Below are 24,472 nucleotides of genomic sequence, written 5' to 3' on the forward strand. Positions count from 1 at the left end.
TATAAGTAAATAGAGAAGAAAAGAAAAGAGACATTTTTAAAAACTCTTAATAATGTCTACTTTCATTTATGCAGCTTCAGCGAGACGTCTGACTGAACGTGGCCATGTTGCGTTTAATGAAATCAAGGTGGAGGTGGTCGACCCGTCTCGTACCATGAGAATAAATGTGAGACAGCTTGAGTTCTCGGTTTCTGAACAGATTTTCCTCTCTTCTGGTTCATGTCATGTTTGAAACGGTGAGTCTGGGAGTGAGCTGTGTCGAATGTCTGGCTTTTCGCCGGGGCCTCACATGCCGAGGAAGGCCGGCCTGATTTTTTTTTAAAAGAGCACTGACGATATTCCTTCGACACACGACACGACGTACGGCCCAACAGGAACCAGGCGGCCAACCAAACGGAGACAAGGCAAAGAAAAGACGTCCCTCCTTGTTCTCTGCTGGTGTCCAAAACCAAAACACCTTTGACTTCCTTCCTTCACAAGGCCTCTTTCATAACTTGTCTTGTAAGGTGCCAGAAGAATAGCTGGATGTAGGAGAGTTGGAAATGACAAGAAGAAGAAGAAGAAGAAGAAAGAGAAGGAACAAAGATGGTGGAAGAAAACAACAACCTCCAGAACAATCCTGCGCTGGCACACAAAAGACATTTTCAGGTCTGAGAGAAAATAGATTGCAGATGTTCTCTGCCAGAAAACCTGAGGAGGAAATGTTTACAACCTGGTGCACCTTGTATACCAAAGTGGTGCCAGCAGCAGCGCGGCCTTGTTTCTTGCTGTTTCCTCTTATATGGAAGGATTCAACGAACAAATTCAACAGTTGAGAGCGCGGCATTACGCGACAGAGACACAACAGTAATCTATCACAGACGAAGTCTGCAGGCTGGCTTCTGGCATCGTTCTGTCAACAACAACAAAATGATAAAGGCTGGAAACGGCGAGCTTAATGTCCGATAAGCCTGTGAATGATTTACCAGTGTGCTCGTTGAGGTAATTTTATTACCAACAATAAACCCCGTTGTAAGTCTGCAAAATTGTTCTTTGTGTTTCTTCATATCGGCCTGCTATCCAGCTAGCTTCAGTTTTAGCTAGCTAGCTTTAGTTTAAGCTAGCTAGCTAGCTTTAGTTTTAGCTAGCTAGCTAGCTTTAGTTTTAGCTGGCTCGCTTCCGTTTTAGCTGGCTCGCTTCAGTTTTAGCTAGCTAGATTTAGTTTTAGCTGGCTAGCTTCAGTTTGAGCTGGCTAGCTAGCTTCAGTTTAAGCTGGCTAGCTTTAGTTTTAGCTAGCTAGATTTAGTTTTAGCTGGTTAGCTTCAGTTTTAGCTGGCTCCCTTTAGTTTTAGCCGGCTAGCTTTAGTTTCAGCTGGCTAGCTTCAGTTTTAGCCGGCTAGCTTTAGTTTCAGCTGGCTAGCTTCGGTTTTAGCCGGCTAGCTATAGTTTTAGCTAGCTCGCTTTTGTTTTAGCTGGCTAGCTTTTGTTTTAGCTAGCTAGCTTTGGTTTTAGCTGGCTAGCTTTAGCTACCCAGCAATGCGGCAGAGACAGACCGAACTAAGTAGAATCCTCAAGCAGGTCGTCTTCTCTCGTAGCGCCCGCTCTCGTAACCCAGGATAACGCTTCGTCAGCAAACACAAACCAACACCACAGATCAGTGTTCGGACATTTGATTTTTCAGTTGCAGTAGTTTCAGTTTGATTCTAGAGTTTAGCGGCTACGGCCGCCTGGAGTCAGTCAGGGTCCCGTTAACTTGCAGCAGGTGCTTGCAATTTAACAAAGTCGTAACTCAAAACACCAACCATCTACTTCACTTTTAAAAGTGGAAATTAACAAATATGCTGTATCTAAATTCGTAGCAAAACACCAAAATGTAAAAGACAACAATTTGTGATTTCGTGCTGGAGATACAATCTTGTAATTAGCTTGTTCGTGAGCTTCATAGAGTTGCTGGTAGGTCGAGACTGGTTGTTTCCCCCGACTCTCAGTCCATATGTTGAGCTTGAGTGAATCGCCTGCTGGCTCTTGCTTCATATTTACTGTAAAGTCATTAGAGAGAATAAGCACATGTCCCAAAGTGTCAAACTATTCTTTAAAAAGGATTGTCCCGTGTCTGGATTAAAACTGTCAAATGCGGAGTGTAAAAAAATAACTCTCTCTCTATATATACACTGTTTATGTGCCTGATAATGAATCAACGTACGTTGACTCGTTGAACTTTTTCCCCTCTTCTTCATCATTCATGTGTCTGAACGTTTTAAAGAGCAACCGTCTCCGTGCCATTGTCTACATCATCGTTCTCACGAATTTAGATCACGTCAAGTCGATTTAACAGCCGAGAGTTCAAATTGAGGTCACGGCTTTCACCTCGGTCCCTCGTGGTCAGCGGGTCGTCCTCATCCTGGAAAATCTCCTTTTAGAGCAATTCATCAAAACTCAGCGAGCGCACTGGCAATATTGACAGCGCAATAACAATGAAATACAGCCACTATAATATCGGTCGAAACGCCCTGCCAGTGTAAACACTCCGTCGAGTTGAAAGTATATTTCTCGACATAAAACACATCTGTCGTCCAGACCATTGATATTAGGCGTCATAGGACAGTAAAGGGAGGCTTTTCCTCCGAGCCGGCCAAACGCTGGAACGACCTTGTCGCTGTGCTTCACCTGTGCACTCAATGGACCGCACGGCTTCGGCAACCGTCTGGGGCTCAGCGCTGCCGCCACACACACACACACGCACACACACACACACACACACACACACACACACACACACACACTCACGGTCACCCTCCAGTCACCCCATGGGCTGTAAAATAAGCTGCCGCCATATGCCAACCAGGGGTCAGTGGCGTGTCAACATCTTGCCGCTGTCACGCAACGAGACATACATGCACACACACACACACACACACACGTGTACACGCAGAGCTGTATGCACGTTTGCATTGCTGCAAGATGGGAAAGGCCTCCATTGTCTACATTCATTCCCAAAACCTCAAACCATTTTCCTTCCAGCTCAACATGCTAAAACCACAACTTTTACCTTAACCTAAACCCCAAGTCCAAAGCCATAAACGCTGCTTGAAGGAAGTGAAGCCAAATACACCCAGCGGCACTCACACTGGCTCTCGTTTTGGACGGCAAAACAAAGACACAGCTTCTCACATGGTGTTACAACTGACATCAATCTGCTTTTTCCCCCCTTTTTTTTTCGTCTGCAGAGAGCCTATTGAATCCTTACAAAGGAAAGGCTATGTGCCAGGACGCAACGCAGCAGTCAGCATATTCATAATAACGTAACCGCCATCCCTTTGGAGAAGGGACTCCTCAAGGTTGTCGAACCTTCTTTACCTTCTGAAATGACACGGACTCTGGAGTGTTCTGCCCTCAGCTGGTTCAGAATCAAACCTCTTCTGTGTGCCCCCTTTCTGACAACAAACCTCATGTCAAACGGCAGAGACCAATTGGGTCTTCGCACTCTTGCAAAAAATCTTGCAGCACACTGCAAAAACGACACCACACCAGCTACATTCAACTCCCAGTCGATTGTCTAGTTGCTCTCCAGCCGATCGCTTCTCTCATCCTGTCAAAATCCTACAACGACAACCGGATAGCCAAGGAGAAGAGGGAAGTATGTCTGAGGCCGAAAACACAGTGACGACAACACAATAAGAATGAGGTTGTTCATTGGTGCGACGCTTGCACACGGACAACTTGACACAACATTTAATGCATTTTCTATGATTTTCTATTCATTTTAATTCTGTGTTTTACTCCAAATTTGTTAGGGTTATGGTTCGTCGTTGCACGTTAAAGTAAACATCAAGCGGCAACTTTTCTATGACCTATCACAATACCGGTTATATTGGTTTCAAAAACGAATCATCACTAAATCTTTATACCGTCAACGTAGGTACTTCTCTTCTTTCTCTTCCAAGCCATATTTTAATATCTGCCACTGTCAGAGGAAACGGAAATACGAAATCTACCGTCCAAAAAAAATCACTATCTAATCTGCTAACCCTAACCATAGCTACAAGAAGAAGGAGGAAGCACGGGGAAGATGCATTCTGTGCAGTGGTGATTCCCAAAGTTTTTTTAAGAAAGGCTCATCACACGCAGCAAAAGCACCGGGCTGCGTTTAAGCAGTGCCAGGGATGCTCCGGTGGATTTGTCTGCAGCTCCCGGAGACAGTTGGTCTTTACTCCTGTTGCACACGCACCCACAGAGGAGATGACGACGATGATGACGACATGTGGTTTAGCGTAGAGACCCTGCTGAGCCCCTCAAACATCCAAAAAGCCCCCTCGCCCCTTTTCCCTGAAATTCAAGACTCAAAGCGGCGCAAGCTAAAAATGGAAATGGAACTTGATTCAAATTTCCTCTGATGCGCATGTTTCGACTCCCTCAGGAAACACAAGCGCAGTTTGTACCCTGCGTCGAGTTGCAAATCAACTTGTGTTGGAGCAAAATTCTGGAAAAAGCAGATCGTCAAGGTAACCAGCGTGCCCCCATCTATCAAGCAATAACTTCAATGAGCTGTACATAAAAACGACGCATGCAGGAAACACGACGCCCAGGGAATAAACTACTATGGCGTGTGCCAGTACAGTGGGAACGGGAGAAAAAAATAACCTACAAGCTTCAGTTTGCATTTGTGTTTCTCTGACAGGATCTACCAACACAATACATAAGACCCCTCAGTGAATACAGTCAGGGGTGTAGCACCAAATTCTGGACCAGAGTCTCTGTTGGGCCCCCCGCAGCCACGATGCTGGTTCATTTATGATAATGTGTGTTCTAATAGTAACTAGCTAACTCCTACTGTATTCAGGTAGTAAAAGTTACAGTTAGCTAGCTAGCAATAGCAACTCTGTCGATCTCAGCTAGGTAGCTGCTAGCTAGCCCCCCCAGTGCTACGCCCGTGAATACAGTTACAGTATATAATTTCACATTATCGCTTTGTCTCATTGAGAGTAAAATGGACAATAGAGTATGGTAGGCTACACATTTGGGCGGCAAAATATGGTTTCAAAAAAACAAGATGGCGCTACAAACCAACGGGTGACGGCACGTTGGGTCGCTACTTGGTTAAAGCCCCAGTTTATAACTTTTTTTATTTTTCTGGCGGCATCTGGTGGTAAAGTTGCGAACCGCAACCAACCGAGCGACCGACCGGGGACACTTTATGGTGGCGCACTGCAAAATTTCAAATTCAACGCGAATGCGTCGTATTCTGAAATCGTTTTGTGCAACAAGCGTATTCAACACGACGTAGCAAACATGGAGGCTCACACGGAGGTCGGGTCCACCTCATTTAACTCATTCAATGTTGATGTTACATATATGAACACATAGTTATGGACAATATATTACACTTCTGTGAATTAGTTCTTCTAAATATTACACACTGTAGCTTTAACGTAGAGGTACAGAAACATCGTCCCTGACTGTGGAGGCCTTGCCATGTCAGGTCAATTTACACCGATTTTTATGAAACTAAGTTTACATATTACAACTATATATATTGGACATAATGTATGAGCGTGTGTGGATCCTGGACATGAGCTCCTGCAAACTCCAACCTTTAAAAAGTGAAGTAAAGCACACACATTATCTCAAATACCTAATCGTGCTGTGTTTGCTTTACTGCCGCTGCCAGACGGGACCAGAACTCCCTTCTTGTTCCTGCTCGTTGCCAGGTCTGCATCTTCACTGGTCCACTCTCTTTGTTTACCGGGGAGGAATTCCTCCGCATGTGATGTCAGTGTTCCACCGAAGGCGAGAGGAAACTTTGCGTTCACACACACACACACACACACACACACACACAGGGCTTGCCGCGATGCTTCGCTCGCCGTACACAGCGCGGCGGCGTTTACAAACCGAGGGTGTCTCCGCTGCGCCCAAAAACACCCAAGCCCTCGTGCGTGTTTGCTCACGCCACTGTCACAAACATTTACGCACACCCGTCCAAACAGTGTCGGAGGGGGGAAAAAAACGCATTCGTTCCCGCTCTGTTTTAGATTAGCGTGGCGGCCGAGGCAGTTTGTCTCTCCTCCTCCGAGACGGAGCCCAAAAACATCCATAGTAATCAATCTGAAGAAACCAAACTGCAGTGTACGAGGAGGGACGCGGGCGTAAACAACTCTCAACTCAGCTGGATTCTTGTCTCGCCTCCACGAGGAAAGAAGAAGGACGTGACTAACATTTATTTTTCTTCTTTTTTCAGTTTAGTCAAAAGCGCAAACAAACTGTTCCGAACATGTTAGAGTTTTGTTTTTTTTCGCGAGCTTAGACACAAGGAATATTTCTCCCGGCCCTCGTAAAGGCTCTCTGCTCGCAATAATTGGGTCCTTTCCAAAAAAAACCCCCAACATGCCTTGCTATTTATGATCCGTTCCTGCCGTGTACAGTACACGCTTTTTACCAGATAATCTGTGTTTGCATAAGCAAGTGCACAGACATAAGTCACGCGTGGAAATACATGAAGTCTCCTGCTATTTTAACAAGTCTCTCTCTTTAATGGACATATCCCGGTGTTAAATGTCTGTAATGTGCTTTCCCTGGCTGTGACGTCGCTCGGACATAAACGTGCCCTTCTTACTCTGCATATAATTGTTCTATTAATAACACTCCGTAATGTCTGAGTCTCGTTCTGCGGGAGGGGAGGGGAGGGGAGGGGAGGGGAAGGGGAAGGGGAAGGGGGGCGCAGCGGCATTCGTTGTGTGCAAAACGCAAACCTGTCTCCAGCCGCCGCCCGTTGTTAATCTCTGGGCTCCACCCATGCCATGCACAACCCGCTTAGGGTCGGAGGCCTTTAAGCGCTTGGCAGTCAGTGGGCAGACTGCTGCTGCTGCTGCTGCTGCTGGTGGTAGTGGTGGCCCCCATGGTCGGGGGGGGGGGCGCTGCTGCAAATCCGGGGCCCCCACACCTTCACGATGGGACGTAACACCGGCGTCGGGCAGGCCTGACAGCAGCACCTTGCCTTGGTTGCCTCCAACCCCCCGAACCCCATGATATATCACACAACCCTCTCATAAATAAGCGCGCGTCTTTTTGTCCAGGGGCCTCGTTGGAGAGCCCCCGATCTGGCCCTATAGAGCTCCTGCAGCTCTTAAAGGTGCCGCCCTGGTCACAGGATCCCAGGCGCCGCCGAATGAGCTTTTCCCGCCGCGTTCGTTCGTCGTATACGTGAGCGGCGTTTTCCCGGAATTCGTCGATGAAAACGGCTTTAGCGACGCTCGTTGCTGACCCGTTTCACCCGCCGGGTTCCCATATTATGAATAGATTTGCGGATTGTGAGATTTTCAGTTTCTGAAAAAACACGTCCTCACTTATTGGTTATTAAGGATTCTTTTTTCAAAGTGTGTAAAAGGAGTGTGAATATTTTTTGACCGGTCCCTGTAAATGAAACCAGCAGCACATGGAAGTTAATCTGACCCGACGAGCAGAAGCAGGAGAAAAGATCCTACAGAAATGAACCTGCGTCCATAATACAAAGGGTGTTGCGGTTATTTCACTTCCCTGAGGCAAAACGCGTCTGTTGATTATTTTTGCATTATTGGAGCTAAATTGGCTTCGACTGTGCTGAATCCCTCGTGAGCGGCAGCAGCAGCAACAACCCCAACTCGAAAACGAAGACGAGTGCATGATGTGACAGGACGCTTCCTGCCTGGTCCACAACACGTGTGCGTCGCCTTGTGAGCCGCCGCCGCCGCCGCCGCCTCCATCGCATGTGCATCATATGGTTCACATACGATGGAGCTCGCGAGCCAAATGTCACCTCGCGTCCTCTTTTTGAAGAAAAGGAGAACGCTCTGATCTCGGATGGGGTGAAACTCTCAGTAGGTTAAAATGTTGAGTCCAAAAAAAACCCCCAACAACAACAACAACAACAACAACACGTTGGTCGTTTCCTCTGTGCAGCAGCTGCCGGTTCCCCGTTGGCTGGCAGAACAACAGACAAGACGGAGGGGGAACATTCTCAGGTGCGCTGCTCTCGTCAGCGGCGTTGATTACGAGGTCTGAGTAATGAACGATTACGGGAAAACGGGACCAGGCCGACACGTGACGCGCACGTGTCACGGGAGCGACGGCGTTTAGGCCACTCGCGCGTCACCAAGCAGATTCTTTTTCTTTTTTTTTTTTTCAAAAGACAGGTGAACAATTGTGGAGGACAAACAAGTGAACGGTGGGTTTCACGGGTTCTTGTCCTTTTTTTTATTTTATGGGTTTTTTTTCCCACACACGCAATCACTGGGAAGCATTTTACAAAGCCAACCACACACACACACACACGCACACACACACACACACACACACACACATGCCGTCATTATCTCCTGGTTTGCAGAAGGTGGGAAGAGAAGGTTCCAGGGCGGCTCCGGGCTTCATGTCCTCACGGAGGTTTCTGGTGTCCGTGGAACGGATTCCCCGCCTGCGGACAGAAAAAATGAACTGAAAGTGAAGACGACCGGAGACAAACAACATAAAGTGAGAGGGAGAAAAATGGCTTCGGGGGGGAAGAAGAAAAAATGTCCTAGTGAGATTTTCATGCGTTTTTAATACAGATTAGATTAAAGTTATTATTATAAAAGCATTTAAGAAATCAAATAGCAAAGATTCATGAGTGACCGGCCGTAGGACACTTCAGTGGGGCTGCAACTAACGGTTATTTTTTCCCCATAGAAACTAATCGAAAAGATGAATCGATTATCCAAATAGTTGCCGCTTCATTTAGCAGTCGATTACCAGTAGATTAATCGATTAACTGTTGCCGCTCTGCACTTCAGCATGCAGACGGGGGGGGGGGGGGGGGGGGGGGGGAAGCGGGGAATCGAACCGCCGACCTTCTGCTTAGCGGACGACCGCCCCCCGTCCTGGACCACAGCCGCCAAATGTACCGATGCACCAGCTCCTTTGCTTCCAGCCGTATACAGTGTGGACCTGGTGGGTTTTCGTGTGTGTATGTGAATATATACACATATAAAGAAACACCCGGCCCATTTTGCCCATTAGGCTGCTGAAAGAAGTTGCATGAAACCAAGACGTCACTTGACCTGCAAACCACCTAACGCTTCCAATATGGTGGGGCTCCGCTCCGGCAGCCGTACGCTCCCTTTTCTTTTCTTTTTTATCTGTCCGTCTCTGTTTGTCGTCGCAGAACGAATCTCGTATCTACACACTGGGAACGTTGCCGTTCGTATAAATCATGTCGGAGCTGGATAATGTGTTTTATCAGGGCTGTTTCCTCGCATGTCTCCGGCGGTCCCTGCTCCTCCAGCTGAATTTCCTCTCTCTCTCTCTCTCTCTCTCTCAACTCTGCAGGGACTGGGAGCGAAGAAACTCTCTGCCTCATCTGCACTCAATCAGAATAATTATCCCAAGAAGTGCACAGCGGAGCCCGTGAGAGGTGAGGGGAATGAAGCACAGGGGCCGTTGGCAATCACCTCCCCTCCAAGTCGTTATTAGTCATCGCTCTGCTGCTTTGGAAGAGGACGCGGACGGTCTGGGCGGACGCCATGAGCGGCCGACGGACAGACGGAGAAGACAAGGGGCCCTGATGTGACTGCGGCGCACAGAGAGTATCAGCGGGCTGAACTCTGAAGGCTCCGGCTGCACAACAGCTCCGCTGGGGACCGGCAGTCGGTTTGGCCCCTGCGTTCCGTCTGTCAGGCTTCCTCTTGTCCGCGGATTCTTGAAAAAAAAAACCACTAAACATGTCACTCTGAAGATGTGGGAGCTTTTAAAAATCCCCGAGCAGCCGGCAACAACACCTTTTGGGTGCTTCCCCCGACCCCCCCCCCCCCCCCCCCCCCCCCCCCCCCCCCCCCCGTGAAAATCCTCCAGGAGGATGGAGCTTTTGAGGCGCTGTCAGGATTCGTGAACGCTTCCTGAAAGGAACATTGTGGGGTTCCTTGTTTGATTGCGAGATGGCTTCGCCATCAAAAGTTTCTCAAACTCTTTTTATAGCAGACAAACGGGAAAAAAATCTAAATAAAAACGTTGCTCATAGACTCCAGTGCCCGTGAAGTATCGGTTTCATGAATGCTCTGGCAGCGCCTGCAGGTCCGCAGGGGGCTGGCAGTCGTTTCCTTGAGATGAATATCTCTGTTCTGAATTTGAATTTCACCCTTTGAGATTTGCACCCGTCGCTGGTCCAAAGGTTTCAAAAGGCCGAACGGGGCCGAGGGTCTTCCGTACGTGCCCCAGCTTTCAAATATATAATTAATATACAGTTTCTACTGGGGTTCCACATGGAGCAGTGTTGGGGTCCCCCTGTGTTTGACCTAACAGAGCCGGTTAGCTCCCAAAAGAAATCTATTGGGCTGAACTAGACATTTTGACCCGGCTGGAGCTTCAACATGACAAAGATCAAGTTACATAAAATGGAGCACTTTGTGTACCCAGAAAAATAATCATCTTAAATTCATGAATTGTTTTTAATATTTTCACAAACTGTATCTTTTAAATTGAACCAATTGTCAACAAATTATAAAAAGGTCAATGGTTCATTTTGATGTACCCATGCACCTAAAAGCTTCCTCCTGCAGCATTGAATGTTCTCTAGATGCAATTATTATAATCTGCCGTTACAGTAAATCCAGTCCTTTCACAACACGGTGCAGTTCATGACAAAAAGAAAAGGGAACAAATTGGTGGAAAGTACAACTAAGTTGCAGGATATGTGCGAGCATCATATTTTAATAAGTTGGAAAAAATACATAAACTTCATGTGTTGCAAATGGGATTTTTTTTTTTACCCAAATTTGACCTAGATTTTCTTCGTACCCAATGTTGCTTTGAGCTAAATGCTAACGCCTACAATAGTTTTTTTTTTTCCCCCGATTGTAACACAATTGTTAACAGAATTTGGAGAAGTTTGGCTAAATAAAATGCAAATCACTGATGTGCATCTGTCCACTTCTGTTCTGCAAATACTACGAGTCGGTTTTCGTCAAGGTGAACAGCGGGTGGCGCTAATTCTCCCGCCGGCTGCAATTAAAAATCATCGCAGAAGGAGTAGGTGCATCCAGAAGACACAGAGCGCAAGTCAAACCTCAGAAAGATAATATGACATTGGTGTTTGTTTCAAATACTAATTTAAGGAGTCTCCTCATCGCTGATTCAGCCTCTTTGGTGAACATTACGTCACATGCTTATTGTACAATTTTAGCTTTAGCTCAGCCAAATATATAAAAAACCTTTTTGCTGGTTTTGCTTGATGAAACAGGCGACGGGTCAGGGAATCATGTCAGTCATTGTAAAACATCCCCTGGGAACCATGAACCGCCTGTGCAGAATTTCATGACTAAAAAAATCCACTCAATAATGAGCCCAATTAACGGTTGCACCCCGAGCCCTCTTGTGGCTGTTTTACGACACTGCGCGGTCTTCCAACGCCACACCCCGTCGCTCGCGCTCCCTCCGCTCCGAAGGCTGAAAACCGCCGAACACCGTATAGAGTTGCATGTTCTCGTTAAAACTGCACGGCAGACAGACAAAATAAAACACACTAATGAGACTCCAGCGCCCACAAAGCTTCAGAGTTCTGACAAGCCCCCTGGCACCGGAGACGAGCCCACAGTGGGCTGGCAGCGGTGCCCCGGTGAATATTAGCTCTGGGTTTTGGATTTCTGATATTTTTTCCCCCGAGAGCTGCAGTTTGTCTCTGATCTCTCTACATTTTAAAAGCCATCACTGTAAAGACGGGCCTCTCTTGTAAGACAAACTGTGGTCTATATGTACCTGTTTCATGAGGAACCGCTCTGGTTGCTTGTTCAGACAGGCGAAAGCGACCTGACTTTTCCCGATGAGCGTTCAACTTATGTTTATGATCAGTAGAAATTTTGTGTGAGATTCCAATACCTCTGCAAAAAAAACTTAGGAAGAAACGTGAGGTTTGACGGACGAGTGGACAAAGCATCTGACTTTTCTTGGAGCAGATACTCCTACAGTACGTTAGACACTTCAAGACTTACTGCAAGTGTTCATGCTGTAAGATGTTTTGAAATACCAAGCGCTCTGCGGTTACCCATTGATTGCATCGAGCATTTACATTCAAGCAATCTTTCTTAAAGACACAAAACGATGATGAGACTCCAGGACCCTTGAAGTGTCTCAGTTCTGGCCCTATGTCGACTCCTCTAAGGGCCTGGCAGTCGCACGCAGATGAATATTTAGTTCTGCTTTTTTCCTTTTTGGACGTCTTCTATTTCAATGCTGAGATCAGTGCTTGTTTCTAATCCAGAAATGTTTTAATATGGTCGCGTCCACTCTTAAAATGAGGCTTTCTGTTAAAGGGTCTTTGGATGAAGGGGTGTTCAGATTTCAGGAACCCTTCACATTACTGTTGCAACAATTCCTGGATAAGTTGATTGATGATCAATCAGCAAATATTGTGATTATCAATTTACAGTTTTTTCAGCTAGAATACCAACGTTTGTTTCTGATTCCATGAGGATCTGTTGCTTTTCTTTTGGCACATAGCGAGAGACGTTGAATATGTTGGTTTATTAGCTCCTTGAGCTGCAGGGAGTTCTCTGACATCTCGTAGACAAAACAATAAAAGAAGATAGCAGGCAGATTATTTGATAATGAAGCTCTACCTCACAACGGAGAGATCTGAGGAGATCAGAATTTGTTATTCCTCCATACTTGCTTGCCAAAGAGCTCTTTAAAGAAACCCTACGGGTCCCACGGATCCTCTTTCCCTTTTGAAGAGCCTGCGGCAGACGGAAAACAAACCCCACTCGTTCCAAGACGTACTTTCTCATTTCTGGAAGAACTGACAAGTACGGCAACAAACACTCACTCCTCCTCCTCCTCCTCCTCCTCCTCCTCCTCCGGGCGAATCTAGTCTAATATCTCACCCCTGAGGTTTGCACGCGTCTCCTGCCCGGAGATTTCAAAAGACAGCGGAGCGACCCTTCAGCAGGACGACCACGAAATGACCATTGAAGAAATCAAGTACCTGGTGAAAGATCCCCTCGAACAGAGTGCTCGACTTCTCCACCTCCAGCTCCGCCACTCCGTCTGGGTCCCACGACGTCACGCTGCTTCAAAAGGAAGGGCAGGCGGTGAACACCGTGTGGATTCATGTGGGACAGGAGAGTGCGCAGGGAGCGGACCGAGGTGGATAACACAGAGACATGATGGGACGTGTAGGAGAAGGATGTTAACTCTGTCTGATGTCTAGGGGGGGAGTGTTTTTATAAAGGCTTTATCACACACTGTACATTGCTGCAGCCTAAAAAAGAAGAGATGAGAAATCACAAAAGATTCTCATTCATCCAGGTCATAGTTAGGTCATCCAGGAGCGACTGGACTTGGTTGTAGTTTCTTGAAGACTTAGGCCCAATCCCATTTCACCCCTTGCCCCCACCCCCTACCCATACCACTCGGTTTAGCACGTTCACGTGTAGCGGTGTCTCAGTTCCCTGTGGCAGGATGGCCCTTCGAACGGAGATTTTCCAGACCCACACTCCAAATGTTTCGGCGCTATAAGGCTACGGGGTATTTGAATATTCTGGGCATGTCACCGTGACATCGGCGTCATTCGGGGCGCGTTGAATCTCCGGAAAAAAACACGTCGCGTCTGCCTACGTGATGACGTGTGGCGTTCGAAGGGTTTGTCCCATCGCAAAGGGGTAGATGTTCAACCCCTTCCCCTTGAAACGGAGTTACAGGGGGAAGGGGTAAAAATGAGAAATGAAGAAGCCTCTTGGAGGAGAGGTGAAACGTCACCAAGAAACTACAACCAAGTCCAGTTGCTCCTGATTCAACACCTAGACGCGCTGTGCTCTGCTTCCCGCTCACCCGTCGCAGCTCTCCGCGTCCTGCAGGGGGCAGCGGGGGCTCTGCGCGGGGCTGTGGTCGCGTGAGCACGTCCTCAGCTTCTGGGCTTTCTTCTCCAACGTGCTGACCTGCTGCAGCAGGGCGTCTCGCTCCTCCATCAGACGGTGTTTGAACCTACACGCAGGCAGAGGAACTCTTAGCGCACCTTCAGAAAGCAGCGACTCGCCGAGACGGTTAAAAGACAATGAAAACAGATTTTAAGCCCAATAGGGGTAAAGTGTTGAAATGGCATTTGAGAAACCGGGGCGTTGTGGCCGCTGATTTTGACTCACAGCGCTACGAAACGTTGGTGTTTTTGATTGACAAAAAAAACAAAACGCGGCAATAACAGGCGTGTCCAGACGTGTGCGTCACTTTTAAGTGTCCTCTGGAAACACTTGCGTTTGCGCTGCGGTCCATTCGCAGCGCTTCCTCTTAATGCATGGCACGTGTTGTCAAATTGATGAAAGAGGTTTTCTTAATTTCCATCCATCCATCCATCGTCTGCCGCTTTATCCACTTAAGGGTCGCGGGGGGGCTGGAGCCAATCCCAGCTGATATTGGGCGAGAGGCGGGGTTCACCCTGGACAGGTCTCCAGCCTATCACAGGGCCACATACAGAGACGGACATCCACTCACTCTCACATTCACACCTACGGTCAATTTAGAGTCTCCAATGAACCTGACTCCATCCCGCATGTCTCTGGACTGTGGGAGGAAGACGGAGAACCCGGAGAGAACCCACGCACACACGGGGGAGAACATGCAAACTCCACACAGAAAGGCCCCGGTTGGTTTTGACCGGGACTCGAACCCAGAACCTTCTTGCTGCGAGGCCAAAGTGCTAACCACTACCGTGTGTCTTTTTTTTTTTTTAAAGTTGCAGTGCTGTGAGCTCTCAGGGCCACCGTACCAAGGGTCACGTGCTTCAGTGTCCAGGGGGACGGAGTACCGACCTCTTGACACAACACATCCAGTAGCGCTGCTGCTGACACAGCCACTCAAACTGCTCCGCCGTCTCCTGCAGTTTCCTCAGACTTCCCTCATTCTCCTGCTGCAGCTCTCTCACCTTGAAAAAAACCACAGAAGGTTCAACATCAGTTTGTGTTCGTGCTGTTGCACCAGGATGTGACGGAGACAACAATGGGGGTTGTCCGTCTGGGTCTGAGTGAGGATCAGGAGAGAAGAGAGGAAAAACAACTTCGCCGCCGTCATGTGGAAAGATGAGCGAATGCAGAGGAGTGGGACCTGATCTCCGACTCCCAGGACTTTTCACAATCATTCACAGTCTCGATCCACCGCAAATAAATGTTCTCATTAAGCCTCTTTCTCTCTCTCTCTCTCTCTCTCCCTCTTCCCCCGACACAGTCGGTCTGCTGTTTGGTTTCTCTTGGACTCTTGGATCTCGCTGAAAAGATAATTGTGGCGCTGGATTGTTTTTGCCGGTTGATGGACCGGTTGAGGCCGGGGCCAGCGAAAAGGGAGTAAGCCTCGCGAAGCCAAGTGTAAATTAAAATGTTTTTTTTTTAAAAACCGGAATCCTGACAGGTACGGAGGAATGTTTCACTAATGCCCAGAACCCAACACACACTGACACGAACCTGGGGCCAGCGAAATCTGAATTAGTGCGCTCTCTGGGGCGGTGGTGGTTCTTTCAAATTTGGCCACGGTTTGCGTGAATTTCGAACCTTGAGGTTTTATGTTTCATGGCCGTAATTATTCAAAGTCCGGCGGTCTCGGCTGTTATTCACTGCTTTTTAAGCTGGCGCGCCGCCACTTTGACCCAGAATGAGCCTGAGACGGCGACGCGGAGCAGCGCTGGTCCATCGCAGGAGGCCGGAGGAGCAGGAGCTGGAAGTCCTCGCTCACTGTGAAACCATCAGAGCTGCACCACCTCATCTGAGTGTGTTCAGTCAGGAGAGCAGAGCGAACACAGTGTCCGATCCTGACACCTGCTGGACACAAGTCACGCCGCACGCACAAGCAATTTATCTATTTATCTATCCATCTGATTAACTATCTATCTATCTGACTATCCATCTATCTATCTATCTATCCATCTATCTATCTGATTATTTATCTGATTATCTATCTATGAATATATCTATCTATCTATCTATCTAATTAATAATAATAATAATAATATATTTGATTTATAAAGCGCTTTTCATGTACCCAAAGCACTATCTATTTATCTATCTATCTATCTATCCATCTATCTATCTATCTATCCATCTATCTATCTTTCTATCTATCTATCTAATTAACTATCTATTTATCTATCTATCTATCTATCTGATTATCTATCTGATTATCTATCTGATTATCTATCTAATTATTTATCTATCTATCTATCTATCTATCTGATTATCTATCTGATTATCCATCTGATTATCTATCTAATTATTTATCTATCTATCTATCTAATTATCTATCTATCTATCTGTTCATCTATCTGTCTATATAACAGTAAACAGTGAACAATGAATGTTTACATTATTTATTTATCTATTAACAGTGAATTTAACTTTGCACAGTTGCAGGAACCGTTTGTGTTGTTGGTCTAAAAGTAGATAAGACAAGTGCGACGCTACGTGTCACTTGCAGACTAATAACACGTCATGTATTAACCTGCCGCACAACATAATAAATCTCAACATGCAGCTATTTCCATGTGTTGTACTTCTCTTCCGTTTTCCAGGCGGAGACGTGTCATCTGCCGTCAGCTGAGACGCAATTAATGTCACGTTCAAACAAGGATGATTATAACAAGTGAAAAGAACTGGTAACCATCATTTCACAACTGCATCTCCACACGCACAATTTAATTAAAAAATATACTTATAGTATTATAGTATAGTTGGTCCTGTTTGCCTCACCTCCTTCTGATGAGCTCTGCTTAAATCCTTCAGCTCGTCCCTCAGAGTTTGGTTGAGGCCTCGCTGATCCTCCAACTCGCCCGTCTTACTGTCGGGGACAGACACAGATACACATATTACTATTACCTCCGCCAGTGAGCTTATGTTCGTTTGTTGGATTGTGCAAAAAAACTTCCACGAAATTTGGCGGAAGGACGCGAGAAGAAATATGGATGGAGGAGTCAGAATAACATTAAGAAATCATTTCAATTGGCCTTTATTTGACTTTTTTTACATTCTGACTTTCTGTTTCATCCGTACAGGAAACTCCATCCATATAATATATAATAAATAATAATAATATTTTTATTTCTGCTTCTTTTTTTTATCAGCAGTAAAAAAGCAGGCCTCAATAAAAATTCATAAATAGATAAATAACTGAGAGAACAAGGTACAAACAAGGTCCGGCGCTTGGTTCGCTCTTAACCAGAATACAGTTTCTTGTATGTTTTTAGTGTTTTCACAGGTGTTTGTTTTTTCTATTAAACCTGAATTTTCTATTTTCAGCCCTCACAGGAAGAGCCAGTGAGATTTATTCTTATTTTTTCTGGATGTTTGAGATGTGTCTTTCATCTCCTCGCTGCTCGGCTGCCGCCTCCCCCTCAATCACGACGCGATAAGGCGTTCTTTCTCTTCTCCTCTCCTCTCCTCTCGGCGTTTGACCTGAAATCACACGTTCAGACTCAGAATGTTTTCATTCAGGTCTCGAGGACGACAGTTGTTGATCCGAGGGGCCGAGGGGCCGAGGGGCCGCAGCTGGTGACAGCTTCCACTGCAGATTGGATTTATTTCTTATCATTCATTTGAATGTTTCTTTACTTAGTCTTAATCTTTAATGTTATTGTTCCCGTTTATATTTTGGCTCAGTTTTAACAGCTGAGGGGAAACATGGAGGAATGTGTCCACGTCGCCCCAGCGGCAGTTCAACGAGGCGAAGAACAACACGGAGAGCGAAGAAGTTTCCACCGGCGCAATCGGTATTTCCTCCTCAGACACTTTTCCTCTCTGTTTGAAAACTGGATTTCAGTGTTTTGCATCGTCAATTCGATATCTTTACTATTTATTTACACTTAAAAACGAGATCATGTGACTGTGAGGCGACCACACAAAGTGGTTAAAACCCCTGAACGCACATTTTATTTTCCCCTTAACATTGTTTGAATAATATTAATCTGTACTTTCTGAAACCAACACATACTGTATACAACTTGTGTCAATATTCTAAATGTCTTCATAACCATTTCACCAAACTTCACCGTGACATGTTTTGGGATCTTTGGAAACGTTGGGATCTTCACTCGGATCTAAATGAAAAGTTGTGTAGGTTTTGCAGAATGTGATATATTTGTATCGTACAGACTACAAACCGGAACATCTTCAAAAACTGCACCGAAATGTGATTCATTTTCTCAAAAATATTATGTTGCTTCTGTCTTACTCTAATACTATGTAATAAATTTAAGACCAGACAGATTTTCAAGTGTAAAGTGTGTCCTGCTCCAGGAAGTTTGGAATTATGACTCCTGGAATTATGACCCAGCTATTGTGTGTCTTAAAATCATTTCTCCATTAAAGGATAAGTTCAGATAATTTGAAAGTGTTTGACAGGAAGCCAATACATAAACTGAGGACAGGAACGCAAACATTAAGCCTACAATAGTGTATGTAAAATAAATTGAATTAAGAAAACAAAATATGAATGAAAATGATCTATAAATTCAGATTGGGTGGATTTATCCTTTTCCAGCACCTTGTTAGAAACTCCTTGATGGAGAGGAGATAAGAACAAACTGCCGTAGCGTCGTGAATAGCCTTACCTGCGCAGCTCCGCCTGGAGGCCCTCCGTCAGCGAGGCCCTGCGGCGGGCCTCTGCGTGCAGCTCCGCCTGGAGGCTCTCGGCCGCCGCCGCCCTGTGCTGGGCCTCGGCGTTCAGCTCCTCCACCAGGCCCCCCAGCTTCTCCTCGGAGCTCTGCAGGCACACCAGCTCGGCGCCGACCTGCTGCAGCAGCTCCGCGTCGCGGCCGCTCTCGTCCACCAGCAGGGCCACGCGCTGCCGCAGCAGGTCCACCAGGTCCTGGCAGGGACGGACACACGGGGACACCACCGAGGAGTTAAATACATACACACAAGTAGGGCTGGGGCCATATGGCCTATAAATAATATTGTATATTTGTAATATCACGATATATTTTGTTATATGTCAATATATGTTGTCATATCGCGATATATATTGTGTATCGCAATATAACAAAATATATCACGATGTAACAGACTATATCGCGATATTATTTATAGGCCAAATCGCCTTTTTTAAAATCTCCTCTGAAGCACAATTTAACCCTTTGATGCAGACAATTACACCAGTGTGGCCAATCTAGTTCATGTTGTTCCCTCGATTTCCCTTTGTCCATGGCGCTCTCTTTGTGTGTGTGTGTGTGTGTGTGTGTGTGTGTGTGTGTGAGGGCAAGAGAGCGAGAGAGCACAAATGCCGAAGCCAGTCTTATTCCGGCAGCGTAGCAACATTTGACGTGAAAGTTTTGCCGCCATATTCGCGAAATAGTCCATTAAATACATCGTCATTGAATACATCTCATGTACAACAATACATCGAATGTACCCGCGACACCGCCCACCCCCACATACAAGCCATCCATCCTAATGGAGACGCCTTCAGCCGCTTATTCTCTCATCGACATACACGTTTTTATGGCTTGTATCGTTCTATTTTCATTGCTGCTTCACGCTTGAGGGGTTTTATAGAATCCATTCCTTCTCTCTCTCTCTTTCCCCCCCTGGTGAATTCTGTTACCTCCTGGTGCAACAGCTTCATTTCAACATACACACAGACACATGCACATGGACGGCACGCGTGTCAACCACGCATATATCCGATTAGTCGGATCAGATCTCCCGATCGTGGCATTATTGTCTTGTACGGAACACAACTTATATTCTACACGCAAGCTCAGGGATGTTTGTGGCAAGTCCCGACCTGAAACTATAATTCTTTGTGGGGGAAAGTGAGTGAGTCACACACACTCTCTCTCTCTCTCTCTCTCTCTCTACAGTCCTGGCCAGTGAAATACTGGACCCGGGCCTTTTGAAAAGCATTCAAATCAAAATCCATCCATCCATCGTCTACCGCTTTATCCACTTAAGGGTCGCGGGGGGGCTGGAGCCAATCCCAGCTGACATTGGGCGAGAGGCGGGGTTCACCCTGGACAGGTCTCCAGCCTATCACAGGGCCACATACAGAGACGGACAACCATTCACTCTCACATTCACACCTACGGTCAATTTAGAGTCTCCAATGAACCTGACCCCATTCTGCATGTCTCTGGACTGTGGGAGGAAGATGGAGAACCTGGAGAGAACCCACGCACACACGGGGAGAACATGCAAACTCCACACAGAAAGGCCCTGGTTGGATTGAACCGGGACTCGAACCCAGAAGTGCGAGGTTCTTGCTGCGAGGCAACCACTACGCCACCGTGCAGCTAAAATAAAAATGTGAAAGACAAAAATAAACCTTGGCGAAGCAGCCCCCCCCCCAGGAAAGGTTTAGTTGCGGCTGCCAACCCCCCCTGCATTTACCGTTATGTTAACACTGGCACTTACTCGCAATTCCACTGTATCCACTCTCCATTACAGTAATGGTAAGTGGAAGGTGGCCCGGTGGCCACGGCACATTTCAAATTATGGGACTGTGATGAGGTTAAAGACCGCAAGGATAAATGACACTGCTTCTTCCTAACGAGCGTATAGTCGGGGAAACATTTTGATATTGATTACAGTGAAATACACAGACAATGACGTCTGAAACTAAATGTATCCATATTATTCTGTAGCAGTAGTTTAAATTATACCAATCATATTTGTCCCAGTATTATAAGAGCCTGACTATTTGCAGATATGAAAACTTTTAGTTTACAAAATGCACAATGTGGAAAAGATGTGCATTTATGTTTACATGAGAGCTGCAGCAGTAATTGATTAGTAATCAACCACTAAATTAATCGCCAACTATTTTTGATAATCGATTAATCGGTTGAAGTAGTTTTTATGAGAGAAAACAGGTCACAATTCTCTGATTTCAGCTTCTTAAATGTGAATATTTTCTGGTTTCTTTGCTCCTCTGTGACAGTGAACTGAATATCTTTGGTGGGTGGACAAAACAAAACATCATCTTGGGGGTTTTGGGAAAACACAATGGACATTTTTCACCGGACAACTTATCGAAGAATCGAGAAAACAATCGACAGATGAATCGATGATGAAAATAATCACTAGTTGCTAACGAATATATTGCTAAATATGAAGCCTGGATTCCATTTCTTCCTCATAAGCGTTTGACAGTGACATCTCAGGGGTTCATTCTGACAGAGGATATGTGAAACCGCTCGCGGGGGGCCTCGTCCACCTCCCTGGGGCCCTGTCTCCATGCTTGTCAGACCTGTGAGCGGCTCGCTCACCTGCTGCTGGTGGATCCTGCTGGTGAGCTGGTCCTGCTTCATCCTCAGCTCCATGTTCACCTGCTCCTGGTGCAGGAGGCGCGCGGCCGCGGCCCCCAGGTCATTCTGCAGCCGCCTCTCCCGCTCCCTGGACACCAGGAACTCCCTGTCGAGCGCCGCTGCGGCCGCGCGAAGAAACCAAGAGGTCAGAGGTCAAAAGTCACTGGCTGGCCAGAGGATCTGCTCCACGTGGGCCACAAAGGCACACGGTGCTTTAAGGCGAAGCTCGCCACTTCAGAATGCTGCTGACACGTTGATGGATCAGTGACAATCTGATTATAACAATATTTGAAAACATATCCGTCAGAGGAAACTGCATTTTGGTTTAGTTTGACTTCTGCTCGTCACGATATCATTAAATCGTGGCCAGAGGAATCCACGTTAACGACATTATTATTATTAAAATAATGATCACGTTAGCATCATTATTATTCATATTGTAGATAATATTAGTCAGTTCCATTTTTAACTTTTGTTACTTGTGTAAAATGTACTGGCAAATACCAAATACAATAATATCATTGTTTAACCCACATTGCACCTTCATGTTACCACGTTCCTCTGCACATTATTGCACATTCTTTATTTTTATATTCCTTATTCTTCTCTATTTTTTGTGATTCTTATATTTTAATACTTATATTTCTTTTTTTTTAATTAAATTTTGTTGTTGTGTTGTGTGACTGATACCTGCTGCTGTAACACCGGGATACCCAGTTTGGGATCAATAATTCATTTATCTATCTAAATTAATAATGATCAAAATATTACAAAATACTTGTAATACAATACTGGTGATACCTACCTGTGGTTGTGCAGACAGAAAAACACAGAAAGACCAAATCTTACCATGATGATTTAAGAGGTGCTGGATTGAATTAGACGATATTATCATAATATAATAATATATGTATTTTCAAAATTACAATCATTGTCTCTATCGGGATATTAGGCCCATCCCTAGTTTGAATGAAAGACCCAGACGTACTTTAACGTACTGCTCAGTTCTTCATATCTCAGTTCTTCATATCAACTCTGACTTTTATGAAATCTTCATTTTAGTTTTCATCAAACATCGTCACGTCTTTTCTCTTGACGCCTCTAGAATTAATTCAACAGTCAGATCCTGGAAATGTACTCCCCCGCGAACCCTGACCTCAAATTTAAAATCTCGTTTTATCTGATCACTTGTTTGAAGTTTAAAATTGTACTTCCCTGTCAACCCTCGTCATGTTGCAGCAGTAAATACAGACAGAAGCACATTTTCACTTTCCCGTCGTGACCTTTGAACCGAGCCCCTTGAACTATTTACTATTCAAGCGGATCATTTCATGGCATGAAACTAGTTTTAAACAGAATGAACAGAACACATTGAAAAGTACACAGCAGTAACAGTACGTGTTTAAATACACATTAGATATTATATTACAAAATGTGGCGGTTTCTCTAACCTCGGCCCTTATGACCAAGTAACTTAGTAGTTCCTACAGTTAAACATTAAACTAAGTTAATTATTGATGCCTTGAGTGCAATTAAAAAATAAAAAAGTGAATTAGTTTCAATGCAGACGAATGGAATAAATCCTCCTCGTGTTCGATCTGTTTCAAAAACGTGCTGTTGATTCTGCTTCACGATCATGTTGGAGGATGTTGGAGTACGTTATTCAGGGTTAGGGTTATTTACTATAAAACAATCAGCAGCAACCACACGTCACTACATCCTCCACAACTTCATCGTGAAGGTGTATCGGCTCCCTGGACACAACCAGAGCATCATAACTCTGATGACGTGAGGATTTATCACAGAACTGTTGTATTAGTCTTCTGCACAGCTGTAGTTTCAGCTGGGTGTTCCTAATAAACTGACATTTACAGAATGCTCTTCTCCGAAACTTTTAAGTTCAAGGTTTATGTTTTAAACAGTTGGGGGGGGGGAAAGTGGTGAAACATGCAGCATACAAACATAAAACATGTGTTCAAGGTGCTGCGTTGTATGTTGACACGGTGGAAAGAAGCCAAGATTGTTAGAACAAAACTTAGGTCAGCGATGAAGTCATCGTCATCTAACTGCAGGAACAACAAACAGCACACAGACACAAATATTTGTAAAACATTGAGAGTGCAGACGGTGTCAATGCTAATAACTGTCAGGGCGTGGCCCCCCACGACCTCTTACCTTTGTCGTGAGCCAGGCGTGTGCACTTGGCCGTCAGATACTGGATCTGACTGAAGTCTTCGTCCCGCTGCGCTCGGAAAAACCTCCTCATGCTGCGTCTGTTCTCTGAGCCGCTGCTCTCGCCTCTTCTTCTACGATGTCTTCCACCGTCCCATGATCCTTAGGGCAGGGCTGGGCGCTCAGATAAGACGCAGCCTGCACAAGTTTCCTGCAATATTTGACTCCCCCTCACACACACACACACACACACACACCCCTCTTCGCGCCATGCGCCCGTCTTGGAGATGACTCGTACCTGGAGCGCAAGTTTAAGCATTAATCCAAACAGCTGTTGTCATAACATGGAGGCGAGGTGGGATTTGCTGTGTGTGTGTGTGTGTGTGTGTGTGTGTGTGTGTTCAGGCCTGAAATGTTTTGTTGCCAACTGGCCCCGCTCTCTTGAAACGAATAGGAACATGACATGACTCACGCTCTATAATTGAAGTTATAAGAAGTTTTTCCGTATGAAAAACTTTCTGCCCCCCCGGGCGGCGAGTAGAGAGCTGCTGCAGAGTCAGACGTGCTGAGTCTAGCAGGCCGGTCGGGCTTGTGCTCTTCATTATGTAGGATCGCAGGTTATTATATAGAGGCAATATATCAACTGGCATGTGTCCTGCCACTATACATATACTGTATATATATGTGTGTGTGTGTGATTAAAATCAGAAAGTAAGAAACCACTGTGAGGGACATGGTCGACGGTGTTTGTTGAGTGTTTTCTCGTCTTTTGCATGATATTATTGACTTATTTTCTTAATAACTCGCTCGTCGAGTTTGTAAAATGAACTTTTCCTTGCGAGGAAGCTGACGTCTCCCCTGTTATAACTTGTGGCGGGTCGGTCACATTCTTGTAATTCAACTGCGGATTAAAGCTGCTGATGTGCCTGCGATCCCTGTTACCTGGCAGCAGAGGGAGCCAAAGTCAGCTTTTACTACTTTTAGACAAATGTCTCAGATTCCCCCCCCCAAAAAAGTCATCACTAAATGTCCAAATTATTATTTATT

At 45.8% G+C, this 24,472-nt stretch overlaps 1 protein-coding gene across 9 annotated transcripts; it reads right to left on the reverse strand.

Annotated features, from left to right (window-relative positions):
* Positions 1-5,281: 5,281 nt before the first annotated feature.
* Positions 5,282-23,784, reverse strand: LOC118319320 (coiled-coil domain-containing protein 186). Of its 9 annotated transcripts, none has more exons than XM_035649615.2 (9): positions 23,429-23,763; positions 21,215-21,372; positions 18,560-18,816; positions 16,704-16,791; positions 14,781-14,893; positions 13,807-13,959; positions 12,962-13,043; positions 8,838-8,934; positions 8,308-8,425 (listed from the first exon to the last, which is right to left on the reverse strand). In XM_035649615.2, the coding sequence occupies exons 1-8, from the start codon at positions 23,517-23,519 to the stop codon at positions 8,845-8,847; spliced, it is 1,032 nt and encodes a 343-aa protein (XP_035505508.1). In that variant the 5' UTR covers positions 23,520-23,763; the 3' UTR covers positions 8,308-8,425; positions 8,838-8,844. The 9 variants fall into 9 exon arrangements, with proteins under 9 accessions (XP_035505506.2, XP_035505505.2, XP_035505510.1 ...); XM_035649614.2 differs by having other exon boundaries at positions 12,962-13,046; positions 23,429-23,758; XM_035649613.2 differs by lacking the exon at positions 14,781-14,893 and having other exon boundaries at positions 5,282-8,425; positions 23,429-23,784.
* Positions 23,785-24,472: the final 688 nt, after the last annotated feature.

Source organism: Scophthalmus maximus, chromosome 9 (genome assembly GCF_022379125.1).
Source record: "Scophthalmus maximus strain ysfricsl-2021 chromosome 9, ASM2237912v1, whole genome shotgun sequence".
Taxonomy (NCBI): domain Eukaryota; kingdom Metazoa; phylum Chordata; class Actinopteri; order Pleuronectiformes; family Scophthalmidae; genus Scophthalmus; species Scophthalmus maximus.

What these genes read in the sequence shown, in the direction of transcription:
- LOC118319320 (XM_035649612.2), bottom strand. Translation starts at nt 23,519, where the DNA reads ATGAGGAGGTTTTTCCGAGCGCAGCGGGACGAAGACTTCAGTCAGATC. An exon ending in GCAGAGCTCATCAGAAGGAG is followed by an intron (nt 13,960 to 16,703) that starts GTGAGGCAAACA and finishes GCCTGCGTGTAG; the next exon opens with GTTCAAACACCGTCTGATGG. An exon ending in GGTCGTCCGCTAAGCAGAAG is followed by an intron (nt 8,426 to 8,837) that starts GTCGGCGGTTCG and finishes TTCTGTCCGCAG; the next exon opens with GCGGGGAATCCGTTCCACGG.